Raw genomic sequence first — 13,693 nt, 5'->3', positions numbered from 1 at the left:
GTCCCCCTTTCTGTTCTGAGAAATGCTGGGACGTATGTATTGGCACTCCGCATAAGGAATATGAACTAGGCCCCCCTAGTTTGTGTGCACCACTGTAGACTACATTACTAGATTTCAATTAATGGGTGGTCTCTCCTTAAGGAGTGACATTCTCCCCATAATCTAGATTTCAACTGGCAACTAGAAAACGAGTGACTGTTACAAATGGTGGCACACAGCAACAGGTCACATCATATATTGTAAATCCAAGGAGCATTTAGCAGCCCTGCAGTGACAACCACAGGAGAGTCCTTTAGTAAGACTAACAGAGGGGGAGGGTTGGGGCACAATTCCTGCTGGTAATAAAGAGCGACTAGAACATATTTTGACCTGACCTTCACTGACAGTAACCCTTCCATATGAATGGCCACATTTACAGCTGATCACCAGCCCAAAGGGTCTCCGTGATGAAAGAGCCCCTAAAGTAGGGGGCCCAAGAATTACTGCTGATCATGTCATTCATGGGTTAATGCTTCTGCTATGTGAGATATGGCTGCAGGGGCTTCCTGACTGCTCTTCAATAATCACATGACTAAAATCAATCACTGACCAACCTGAATGGGCTGCTAACAGAGAACAGCAGAGGCAATAAGGAGGGCTCTGTGCTTACAGCAGCCTATAACCTCAGTGTGCACATACACAGACCTTATGTGGAGTAGGACCGGGCTCCGGGGGGCCGAGAGCAGCAGACATGCGCACAACCCGTTACCCACCTCAGAGTCACACAGCAGCACTTACATGGGCTCCAAGGTCTTTGACAACCAGTGCTTCAACGCCTCGAAGTCCTCTATTATCATGGCTGTGCCTCTCTCCTGGGGCCGGAGAGCAGCTGGAGCAGTAGTACAGGGGTCAGGCCTGCTCGTCTCGGGCTCAGAGCAGCGCCTCGTAGTACTGTGCAGGCCGATAACCGCTGCGGTACTACCAACAACCGGCCTATCCCCCTACAGCGGCCACGTTACCATGAACCGTAAACCCTCCAACACACCGTAGAGCCCTGTACTGTAAGATGGCGGCCACCAGAGATCGCGACACCACAATATTGCGTCACTACGTTCCCAACGCGCACGGGGGGGAAAAACGTGCGCATGCGCAATGCTGATTCTGAAAGCCTTGGAGTAGTAGTGTAGGTGACTAGATGCTGGGGGGACGGAGATGGTTACAGGAACTGCTTTCAGAAACTGCTGTCTAGTGCCCTCATTACAGGACAAGCTACAGCCGAGTCTCTATAGGGAGCATCCTGGAGTATGGTCATATATATATATATATATATATATATATATATATGTAGTTTATATATATAATTTATTTATTTTTCATATGGTTTGAGGATTTGCCACCCTATTTATTGGCTTTACACCTGCCTTTATAGTGCTGTGCTTCTTTAATATATATAAATATATACGCATATTATTTATGAGTGCCATATGTATATATAATGTGTGTGTTGATGCAGTGGGATGCAAACGTTTGAACACCCCTGATCAAAATGACAGTTAATGTGAAGAGTTGTTAGGGATAAATATAAATCCCTACACTAACCTAAACACAAAAAACGAAGATATGGGATGGCACTGCTGAATATACAAATAGAATCCAAATAAACTGGAGGTAAATGTGTGGACTACACTTTGTGTATCAAGAGCCGTGGGGGTGCTCAACAACCAGAAAAAGCAACATGAAAATAGTACAATTGTAGAGAAATTTGGAAGGGCATATGGGTGAGTGTCCTTCCAAATTTCTCTACAATTGTACTAACCTAAACACCCTCTCCTACTTTACCCATATCCTTGGGGGAGCAATTATGTGACCACTCCGGGGACATTCCGTTTCCCTGTTTCCACAAACAGAATGTCACTACTACTCCCACCCATCCAATGCATTATACTTAAAGAGGACCTTTCACCACTTTTGGGCACAGGCAGTGTTATATACTGCCGGAAAGCCGACAGTGCGCTGATTTCAGCGCACTGTCGGCTTTCCCGATCTGTGCCCGGTGTAAAGAGCTTACGGTGCCGGTACCGTAGTGCTCTATGGTCAGAAGGGAGTTTCTGACCATTAGCCAGAGACGTCCTTCTGCCTCGCGGCGCCAATCGCGCTGTGCTGTGGAGCGGGGAGGAACTCCCCCCTCCCTCTCCTGATAATGCTCGTCTATGGACGAGCGCTGTGAGCAGAGGCACCGTAAGCTCTTTACACCGGGCACAGATCGGGAAAGCCGACAGTGCGCTGAAATCAGCGCACTGTCGGCTTTCTGGCAGTATATAACACTGCCTGTGCCCAAAAGTGGTGAAAGGTCCTCTTTAAAGGGATTCTACCATTAAAAACCTTTTTTCTGTGGATAAGATATCGGAATAGCCTTTAGAAAGGCTATTCATCTCTTACCTTTAGATGTGAGCTCCGCCGCACCGGTATGCAAATTAGTTCTCTCGCAGCGATAGGGGCGGGCCCCAACACTGAAAATGCGATGAGGGCGTCCCCACTGCTGCTCGAGAACAGGATCCTACGACGCCTCTATCTTCTGCTGGATCCTCCCCTTCTTTCCTCATCTTTATTCAGCGGCGTCACCTACGACGCCTGTGCGTCACTAGTAGAGCCAACTGTGCATGCCAGCCGGCGGCCATAGTTCCAGCGGTATATAGAACTGCCTTTGCCAAAACCCATGAAAGGTCCTCTTTAATCCTAGCAGGCTTCGGGCCTATATGGTACTGCTGGCACAGGCTTTGGGCCTATATGGTAATATACCAGACCACGTGACGTCTGGGCATTACCATATAGGCCCGAAGCCAGCTAAGACCGGAGAGATAAGTAACATTGTTTATTTTGTTCCCTCACCTCCCCTGGGGCTCCGATTATTATACTCGGGGGTCTGAAAAGACCCCCGAGTATAATAATAGCAGCAGTGGGATCGCGGCCTGGCCCTATTCACTGCTGGCCTCCGCGGCCTATAGTACAAGGGGAAGCGGGGGTGGCAGTGATCAGGTCCGGGGAGGTTAGTAAATAGGCCGCTACCGTAGCGGCCTATTATAAAACAAAAAAACATTTATTATACTGCTGCTCTGTCTGAGGTCTCCCTCTCCGGAGTGTTCAGAGAGCTGCATGCACGAAGTGCGCGACATCTTCACATCGCGCCTACAGCTTCATAGCACAGAGAAACACAGTGGTGAAGCAGGAGCTGTCAAACACGGCTCCTGCATCATTGTATTCAGCTCACCTGTGTCCTCCAAATGCAGATGAGTTGAAAATGGGACATACCTTCCACAGACCAGGACAGCGGGATCAAGCCTGTGAATACTCCCAGGCCTGTCATTCAATAGTTTCTATTTGCACTTGAGAAAGGTCCCAGTGTGGACCGATACGAGGTGTGCTGCTTTTTCCCATAAAAGGACATTTTCCATCCATACAAGTTGCTGACAGACCGGATTGTTTTTATATATATATATTTAATGTTAATTACCCCCCTTTGCCTAGAACACATATAAAAGCACTTAAATACTGTGAAACACATATGCATTAGGTGTCCGAAAACGCCTGGTCTACAAATCTATAAAATATTTTTCCCGTACAGTAAATGCTGTAGCTGGAAAAAAATTCAAGTGCCAAACTACCGTTTTTTCACTGTTTGAATAAAAAGTGATCAAAGCAATAGCAATTCCCCAAAATGGTATAACTAAAAAGTACAGCTGGTCCCACCAAAAAAGATGGCCTATGCATCCACGTACATGGAAGTATAAAGAAGTTACGGGTGTCAGAATATTTCAACTCTTAGAAAAAAAAAATTGGCACAGTTTTGGATTTTTGTCCATTCTTCAGGGTCTGCTTGGAACCCGAAAAACAGAAACCCAATCTGCGGAAACCCGTGGACCCATGGACTATGATGGGGTCCACCAGAGAGAGAAATCCTATTGACAGGACTTTTCTCTTGGTTTTTTTCAAGAATGGGGGATGGAATCCCTGAACAGTCATTGAACACAGGTGTGAACCTAACAGATACAGTATATTATTATAAGCTCTGGATTTCACAACTGCTGTAAACCTGTCCAATATTGAAAAGTTTTTATTATTTGCCAAATTTTGGGCAAATCTAAAGTAATTTTCTGAATTTACTAATCTTAATGAATCATCTTAACTTTAACTAATGTTTCATAGACACATTTGCGGTCTACATTTTTAAAGATACTACTACTATGGAGACTGTAAGGTACTGCAATACATTACCTAAATCCACCAGGGGGCATCACAAGGAACAAAATAAATACTGTATATCATGGGCCTTCAGCAATAGAAAGGTGAAGACTTTTTCTGAGGATTTTGTAGTGGTTATTTGAGGGCAAAATACAAGAACTAAAACTTTGAGTACATGATTGTATGATATGATATGTACATGAGGGTTTATTTAGGGATTTTGTTTGATCATTTTGAGGAAAATACTTTTGTTATTTTGCAATTTTGTTACATATCAATAACCAGTGCCCTAAATACAGTAATACGTTTCTAAGATAGGAGAAGGTATATATCATGCCTGCTGCAGAGTATATATAGTACTAAGTGCTGTGCAAATGAATGTACAATATATGAATGGCTAGAGCATGCTTTTATACCATGTTCTGGACTTAAAGGGGTTGTCCAGGCAAAAATGGATAACCCTTTTAAATTTTAAATCATGTGGGGCAATGAAAAAACTACTGCTCATACTGTCCTCAATGGTCCGGTCTCCTCTCAGCGTGTTCTGGTCCTTCTGTTTGCTGAAGCTGCTGATTGGCCTCATCGGTCACGTGACTGATGATGCCAATCAGTGGCTTCAGTGGAACTCCAGAAGAGACCCAGGAGAAGCCGCCGGAGCAGAAGAACCAGGACACCGTAGCATCGGGGACAGGTGAGTATGCATTTTTAAAAAAAAATTTAACTGATTTAAAAGTTAAAGGGGCTGTCCAATTTTGCCTGGACAATCCCTTTAACAAATCTATGTATGTTCAGTGAATTCTGGCATCTATTGGACTTATTTTTTAGGCTTATCATGTACCTTTGGCATTGCTTATCTGCAATTCACAAATAGTGGAAAATCTGTGTTTTTGTTGCAGATTTTGCTGCAGTGTTTTTTTAGCCAAAGCCAAGAGTGGATTAAATTTTATTCTTCATACTTTGAGCATTATTGTACCGTATTGGTATCAATGGCCTCAGCTAACATATATAGCACATCCCTGTTAATCCAGTGATTGACTGGAGAAGTCATATGTTGGTACAAAAAAATAAACAAAGGCAGCAGGGTTCACTGGAGCAGAGGCTATGTGCTACATGTTTTTTAATGGCCAGCCCACAGCCTCATAGAAAATAATAGATCTATTAATGGGGTTGTCTGGGATAAATTGATCTTTAGAATCTAAACACCCCCAACCTACATACCTTCTATATTACTTACTGTACCAAAAATCTATAATTATCTCAATCACTGGAGCAGTCATGTGACCGTCCCAGCCACATTTTCTGATTTTCCGGTGATATTCTGTTTCCGGAAGGAGGGAAATGCAACGTCACCAATACTAAGCCACTACCCCCACCACCCCATCATACTTACCTGTCTTTTGGTCCAGATCTTCTAGGCACGGAACCTCACTTCTTCCGTCCAACCAGCCAGCACCTCCTCGTCTTGACATCTGATAGCCGACCACTCCTGCGCAATAGAGCCGGAGTGCCCAGATGAAGTGATGTCGCTGCCCAAAAGGTCCTTTTCAGACGAGAGGTAAGTATGATTGGGTGGGGAGTTAGCTAGGAAAGGCGAGTAGTGGGCAGGCTATCTTGGGAAACGGAGGGGGTAAGAGTGAAAAAAGGAGTGAAAGAGTGAGGTGTTGTGAATCAGTTCTGAATGGCCCAAGGCATCATGGTAGTTGTAAGAAAACAGAACAGGAAGATAATCATGTAAACAAATGCAGAAGATGCCAGGAGTTCGCAAAAAAAAACCAACCCAGAAATCGCTCAAAGCATTGCTAAAGGTGTTTAGGTGCACTTATTAACCTATTAATAGCACTAACTGACCTTTTATCAAAAATAATTTTTTGCTTGGAAAACCCCTTTAATGCTTTTTCTTTAAAGGTCCATGTGCTTAATTTGTTAAATAATAGTGCCACATTCAACTCACTGGAGAGAATCAGAGGATGAGCATAGTAGCAGGGGTTGTCAATGGTATACCAAGGACACTCAACTGAACCCTTCAACGAACCTCCCAATTTGCGGCAATGTTGAGGTAGACCTGCGATGCAATAGTTCCTCCGGGGCGCTTCTAGTTGTGGGGAGTCTTCTCCTTTCCTGAGATCGATGAGGGTGGTTGGAAAAGCCCTTGATGGTGGTTGCAGGAATAACTGAGACAGTAGGTGCCTTTGAACCAGTATATGTAATTTACTGAGTAAACAGAAATCAGTGCAGCTTGCCAGATAGTAGTACAATGAGACTTCTACTGTAGATGACAGTACTGAGCCTGGTCTGGTAATGGTTTCCCTTAGCAAAGGGATGCCCTGTGATATATGTTAAGCCCAGTGCCTGATAACTCTTTTCCAAGTAATACCATACTTTGTCTCTCCTGATATATATGGTGTCTGTGAATGAGTAAGTACCAATTGGTATCCTGTCTACCTGTGTACTGCAGGACCCAAGCTGTGAGGCTCTGATAAATCTCAAATAATCTTCCAACCTGGCGCTTTCTTCCCTGGGAATCTGATATCAAATTCTGTTCCAATCAAGGATCTTTATTCATGTCTACCCAGACAATGTGCTTAGGGGTGTACACCACTTTACGAAGTGTATATAACACTTCACATAGCAACACATGGCTATTTATAGTGGGGTCCCACTTGAAAAGTTGATACTTATGTCAGAATAACATATAATCCAGCCACAGATTCTTAAATTTTAAAATAAGGAGTAGATGGCCTTCTAAATTTACATAATTTCAAAGATAATTTCTGTTACCTGAGTCACAAACCCTCCTGATGGACTTGGCAGGCAGAGGACATAAATAAAGGACCTTGACTAGAACAATGGGTAAGCCCAGACATCTTGCTTTTCTGATGGTCTACTCTTGGCCTAATCTTCCATGTTGACTCTATAGCGGCACCCTTATTATAATCCTTGTTATAATGTATTACACTGACACATAGTTGTTGTTGTCACTAATCACAACTTAAGGTGAGAAGCCCATTAATACAGTTGTGTTACATATATATTAACCCAACACTATATATTTACCCGACACTCTGTGCCCCTTTTTTCTGTTTAAATTAAGAAAGCAAATTTGCCCCTGTCTCAGGACTGCAGCAAGGATAATGCTGGGATAGTGCCCTGATAAGTTCTCTACCACACTACTCTGCTCAGGAGTATGGCAATGGGCTCTATCCATGGTGTCAACTTCACTTCCCTGAGGAGACTAAGCTACTGTGGAAACTCAGAGTCTCTTTCCCTCACCCTGCCAACAATTGGCCTGGACAAAACTCCTCTACAAAGTAAGTCTCTCACTGAAAAGGGGTAAAAAATAGGAATGCTGCAAAACTATACAGTATATACAATATGTAATACCTTTGCCAGTTTGGGCCACTGCACCACCCTCCTCTCACATGCTGCGGCACATGAGGCGTGTTCAGTTGTGATCCTATGCACTTGTTGTTGCTGCACAACTGAGGATCCGTTGCTGTGTGTCCGTCCAGCCAGTGCTTTTGTTCCTTTGGCTACTAGGGAGTTGACTTAGTGCTTTCCATTGCCATTCCTCCTGGCCAACCAATCCAGGGCGGATTCTTTTAAATACCTTTTAGCCCACTTAGGTTTATTATTGCCAGATATATCATTGGTTGAAAACACAGTCAGGATTTGGATATTTATATGTAGTGACTTTTATTTTGTCCCATAAGTCTAGTCTCTCAATGCAAGTATCCAAGGTGCTCTGTGCAGACTACAGATCCTTTACACCAGGGGTCTCAAGCATGTGGCCCATGAGTCTTTCATTTGCAGCAAGGGGTGGTGTGCAACCAGATCTCCCCAATTCTATCGATCTGGTTTTTAAAAATATAGCAGCACTGCAGAATTGCTGAAACTGACAGGGAGCTATAGGTTTCCTGGCATACCACTTTCCAAATTGTAGGCTGTAGGCCTACAAACGGCAGGAAACACAAGTGCGTACCTCTCCACTCCCTGGCCCCTCCCACTTCTTCCTGCGGGGGGAAAAACACGACCGGTGAGCAGAGAGGTATATACTATACTAATAGTCACCTCTTTATGAGGGGCCCCGCCTCTATATAGTAGATACAGTGTGGGGGACAACTGGTAGGATCATTTTATTGTACGGGGCCAACATAAGGCATGCGTCCCTCAACTTCAAATTATTTCTTTGTGCAGCCATTTTCTCAGCTGACTTTCCTACCCCTGCTATACACTCCAAGCAAAAAGAAAATGGTTGTATGTTATTGACCTGTACAAGAGAAGTTGCCAAACTGCTGCCCTCTTCTCTAATATCATGTCCCGCTCTGCAGCTATTGGTTGAAGCTGTACCTTGCAAACTTCCCTTTCTGCTTGCCCGTTGCATGCACAAAACACTTATATAGTGAAAGCTTTATGCATTCTTGTCTCTGCTTTTCAGCAGAAAGTACTATGAGCTCCAGTTTGTTGATGATTCGAAGACTTGTCTAGTGTAAAGGGATATAATCTTCTTACATTTGGTTGACCCCTATGTCTGAGCCTCAATACACAAATATTCCGTTCAACTAAAAATAGAATTGCCCAGGATGATGTTGATGAAATGGACTATAAATTTAGAAACACATTGAGGGTCCTGTGTTCTCTTTCAAAAGTGATATATAATCTCAATGTGATGGATCCAACTTGAAGTGACGGGAATCAGTTTAAAATGTCACAAGGAAGTTCAGATGTTACCTGAAACCAGCGGCTATGATTCAATTTCAGCATTGCCTCAATGAGTGGAAAGCAAATGTCAGAGGTGAAGAACCTTTATTATATCGATCAAGCACTTCACTATGTACTTTAGCCAATAACTTGTGGTCATGTATAGAAACTTATTATAATAAAGAATGCTCATTGCTGTGGCACAGCCAGAAAACTAAAACAATGCATGATAATACAATAACTATATATTAATAAAAATACAATAATAAATATACAATACTCTGCAAAGGTTTTTGAAAGCAAAGGTCTTAACTGAAAAAGTCTTAATTTGCTCAATTTTTTAACACCTCTAAGGGCTAGTTCACACGTGAACTGCCCGCGCGGGTTTTGACACAGAGAGAGACGCGGCGAGCCGCGTCTCTCTCTTGTCAAAACCCGCCCGCCGCGACCATCACTGTCGCGGCTTAACCCTCTGCTGTCGGCTCAAATGAATGAGCCGACATAGGAGGGAGCTGCCGGGGGCGGAAGCCGCGCGGCTGAGCCTGCGCGGCTTCCGCCTGAAGAAAGGACATGTCCTTTCTTTTCTCCGCTAGCAGCAGCTCGCCGCTAGAGGAGAACAGAAGCCCGGCGGTCTCCATAGACCACCATTATAAGGGGAGGTTTTGGACGCGAAATCCGCTGTCAAAAACCTCCCCTTATACTCACGTGTGAACTAGCCCTAACACAACCTTTGCACAGTGTATTTTCTGAGAGACTAACTTATTGTACAAGCAATAACCTCAGTAAGTACCACATGTATTTTGGTATCTCCATCTAGATTAGATTTCTGATATATTGATATGGATACTCCCTCCCAAGCAGTGGCATAACTAGGAATGGTGGGGCCCCGTGGCAAACTTTTGACATGCCCCCCCCCCCTTCCTGATCAACACCAAAGACCTTGACCGACCGACCCCCCCCCCCCCCACATTCTTGTGCGCTCTATTATGTCCCTCAGTGGCCCCTGCATGCAATATTATACCCCATTGTGGCCCCTGCACACAGTATTATACCCCATTGTGGCCCCTGCACACGGGATTATGCCCCATAATGAACACCCGTGAACAATTATTATACACTGGGGTATTTTCAGACCCCAGAGTATAATAATCGGAGACCGAGGGGAGATACAGACATAAAAAAAAAGTTACTTACCTGTCTCCGGCTCCGCTGCAGTCTTTGATGGTGTTGGCCATCTTTAATAACACACTGATATCACATGACATTTCATGCCAACCCTCCATCTATCTGCCCCCAGTTTCATGTCCTTCCTCCATCTGCCCCCAGTTTCATGCACCCCTCATCTCTACCGCCATTTTCATGTCCTCCCCTCCATCTCTGCGCCTAGGTTACTGTTGCTCCTCAATTCCTCCACACCACGCATACATACACACTCACATACAGACATACACTCTCCATCCTGCATCTCACATCCCCCTCCCCTTCAGTACAATACAATACACAGAGCGCCCCCTGACTACTATTAGACAGTCATTAGTAACAGCAATTGCAGGCAAGTCTGAATACAAACTATGTGTAGAGTACTGATCCATCTACTGACACTGACCTCCCCCTCCTCCTAATACACAGATATCAGGACACTGTCCTCTCCCCTCCTCCACACCACACATACATACACACTCACACACAGATAGACACTCTCCATCCTGCATCTCACATTCCCCCTCCCCTTCAGTACCTAGCACCACATCTCTCCTCTTCATTTCTTCCAGGACTGAACGGGCTATAAAGACACGCCCACCTAGTCATGTGACGGCTGACGTCACACAAGGTCCTTCAGCACAAGCTTTCCCCGCTCTTATCGCAGTTACAACAGTTTGTCTGTTATAAGAGCGGGGGTAGCAGGGGTAGCGGCTGTCACCGGGCCCCCTAATGTCCAGAGCCCTGTGGCAGCCGCTACCCCTGCTAACACAGTAGTTACGCCCCTGCTCGGGGGTCCGAAAAGGCCCCTGAGTATATATTGATAGCAGCGGTAGCGGCTGTCACCGGGCCCCTAATGTCCCGGGCCCTGTGGCATCTGCCTCTGCTGCTATGGCGGTAGTTACGCCACTGCTCCCAAGACTCCTGTAGACCAGCGTCTAGATGGCACCTATGGATGTAAGCATGTTCTATACAGTATATTTTCTGAACATCATACAGATGTAATACTGCATGTGCATGGACTCTTGTAACTGGGTCAGTTAGATGGATGGCTTATGTTTTATGAGGCAGTGTATTGCGAGATGAAGTCTTAAAGTCCTATGGACATAACCACTAATCACCAATAAGCATATTTTTTGTTTACCTGGGAGTACCACAATACAGTGCAATATTAAGTATATGTTCACATCTGGGTCCAAGGCACAGTTAGGAGCTTGTAAACCAAATTCCATTAAAAAAATTATACGTCAATGGTCGCTGAGCTGCAGTAATGCCACTGAGTCACTATACAGTGTATAGAGCTATCTACTTCAGTCTTCATGCTCTGTGTAGTTTAGGGACTGTAAGCACCCAAATGGTTTATCCATGTGGGGGCCTACTGTCACCCCCTCCACCAATCAGATAATTATGGCCTGAGGATAGCCCATAAACAAAATTCTAGACAACTCTTTTTATAGTGCCCACTAATTAACTAATTGTGCACAATGATCCTTATATTAATTATACCCCTTTATATTGTTATTTTTCCTCGACATGTCCCCACGTCATTGCACCAGTCCGCACTGGGACACAGACATCCTAGTTGTTGTTAGGGAACTGTAGGCTGCGGGAACTGGATATCCAAGAACTTGGAACTGGATATCCAAGAAGGGGTGGTAACATTAGCAGTAGAGGTACAAAGCAAATTAGAGAGACAGGAACCGCACAGTGTGAAGCAGAGATAAACTAAATAGCACTCTGGAGAGTGCAGAATGCCAGCATTACAGTACCATATCCCTGCCCCTCTTAAAGGATATACAGTTTTTGGCAAGGAGGCAGGGGAAGGTGAAAAAAAAGTAAAACCCACAACAGCCCTGCTACAGCCTAAGGGAAAGATACAGGACTTCACAGATGACTTACCGTATGTGAGTGATTTCTACTTTTCCTTAGGCTGCTGAGGCCACTGATTGGCCTCAGTGGTCATGTGAGGCAAGGACTTTTGTTGGAAGAAGGACCTGAGTGCTGCTGAACTGATCCAGGTGGGAAACACTGGAGCACAAGGGATATGTAAGTATGGTTTGTTTGTTTTTTTAACCTTCCCCAGACTCCTTGCCAAAAATTGTATATCAAGGACAACCCCTTTAAGTCCCCTCTTCTTAGGTTGAGCGTGAAGAAGAAATGTTTTTATAAGCTCAGTGGAATTTAAGTTCTATAGTTTCATGGACTTGTTACGAGGAAAATTATTACAGGCTGACACAAAATCTTGAGAGAGAGTAGGCCACCAAACTCGATGGAAAATTGGCTAACCCAATGACCCTCTGTATAGCACATAGGTCCTGTGGATGAGGCCAATAGAGGATTGCAGTGAGTCAATCTGTAGACTGTGATCTGACGCAATACATCTCAAGAAAGGCAGGCAATATTTTTCAAATTACCACTTCTCCAGTTTGACATTGAAACAATACTTGGCATACATGCTTCTAATGTGAAGACAATTCAGATGAGTAAATTAGAATGTTGTCCAGGTAGACAACAACACATACATAGATCTGAAGATCTTGTTCACAAATTCCTAGAAGACTGCTGGAACATTGCAGACACCAAGAGACATTACAAGGTATTTATAGTGGCTATCCCAGGTGTTGAAGGCGATGTTCCATTCATCACCATGACAAATGTGAATTAGATTATATGTGGCTTGCAAGTCCAACTTAGCTCTGCGGATCCTGTGAAAGAGTTTGAAGATCAAGAAGAATCGCATATTTGTTTTATTAAATTCACAATAGTCGATACTTGGGCATAGGGCACTATTTTTTTTAATGAAAAATATAAGAAGAATCCATCTCCAACTCAGGTTCTTCTCAATGTATTCAGACATAGTTTCAGTTTAGGGACAGGGATGAAGACATCTGCATAAGATGCATATTGGTGTGGAAGGACCAGACAGGTCCAGATGAAACATAGGCAGAGAAGATGGGTAAACTTCTGTAAAGTAACTGGAGGTGCAGCGAGGACCTTAGTAGAGCATTTTCCCTGTATTCTAAGCAATGACTGGAACATGTAGGCATAACCAAGGCATGCCCATAATGACCGAATTGACTGAGGCAGGCAAAAGTGTAGTACACCCACTTGCAGGATGAGAAGTTCTGGGATGAACTGAACTGGCTCAGGTAGAAAATGTCCATTACTGAAGGCTACCAGCAACGGTTTTTCCAAATGGATAGTGGTTAACTGATAATATGATCAATTCCTGTTGAATAAAATTGCCCACAGAACCAAAATCCAGATACTCAGAAAGAGAGATGCTGTCTTTGCCATGGACCAGGGTTACTGGAGTCAAGAGTTTGAGAGAGCAATCATCTCTACCTAGAGTTGTCTTTCTAACCAACATTAGGTGCTGGAGCTTCTCAACTTCAATGGGCATTTTTTCAGAAAGTGAGTATGACTGCCATGTTAGGGAGCGTTCACACTACCGTCGGTGTCCGACATGTAGTGTCCGCTCCTAGTGTCCGCTCAAAATCTGTCACGGACACTAGATGTGTCCGTGACACCTGTCATTCACTTGAATGGGCATCGGGTGCGTTCTTTTGCACTCCGT

At 44.3% G+C, this 13,693-nt stretch overlaps 1 protein-coding gene across 3 annotated transcripts in view; it reads right to left on the bottom strand.

Annotated features, from left to right (window-relative positions):
• The window catches only part of RBM26 (RNA binding motif protein 26), a 57,247-nt gene extending 56,156 nt beyond the window's left edge, over window positions 1-1,091 (bottom strand). For all 3 annotated transcript variants that reach the window (XM_075265392.1, XM_075265393.1, XM_075265394.1), the window contains exon 1: window positions 778-1,091. In XM_075265392.1, coding sequence (XP_075121493.1) covers window positions 778-836 — 59 coding nt within the window. In that variant the 5' untranslated portion in view covers window positions 837-1,091. The remainder of the gene's footprint in view (window positions 1-777) is intronic.
• Between the last annotated feature and the right edge of the window lie 12,602 nt (window positions 1,092-13,693).

The sequence above is a fragment of the Leptodactylus fuscus genome, chromosome 2 (genome assembly GCF_031893055.1).
Source record: "Leptodactylus fuscus isolate aLepFus1 chromosome 2, aLepFus1.hap2, whole genome shotgun sequence".
Taxonomy (NCBI): domain Eukaryota; kingdom Metazoa; phylum Chordata; class Amphibia; order Anura; family Leptodactylidae; genus Leptodactylus; species Leptodactylus fuscus.
This window is presented reverse-complemented; position numbering and strand designations above follow the sequence as displayed.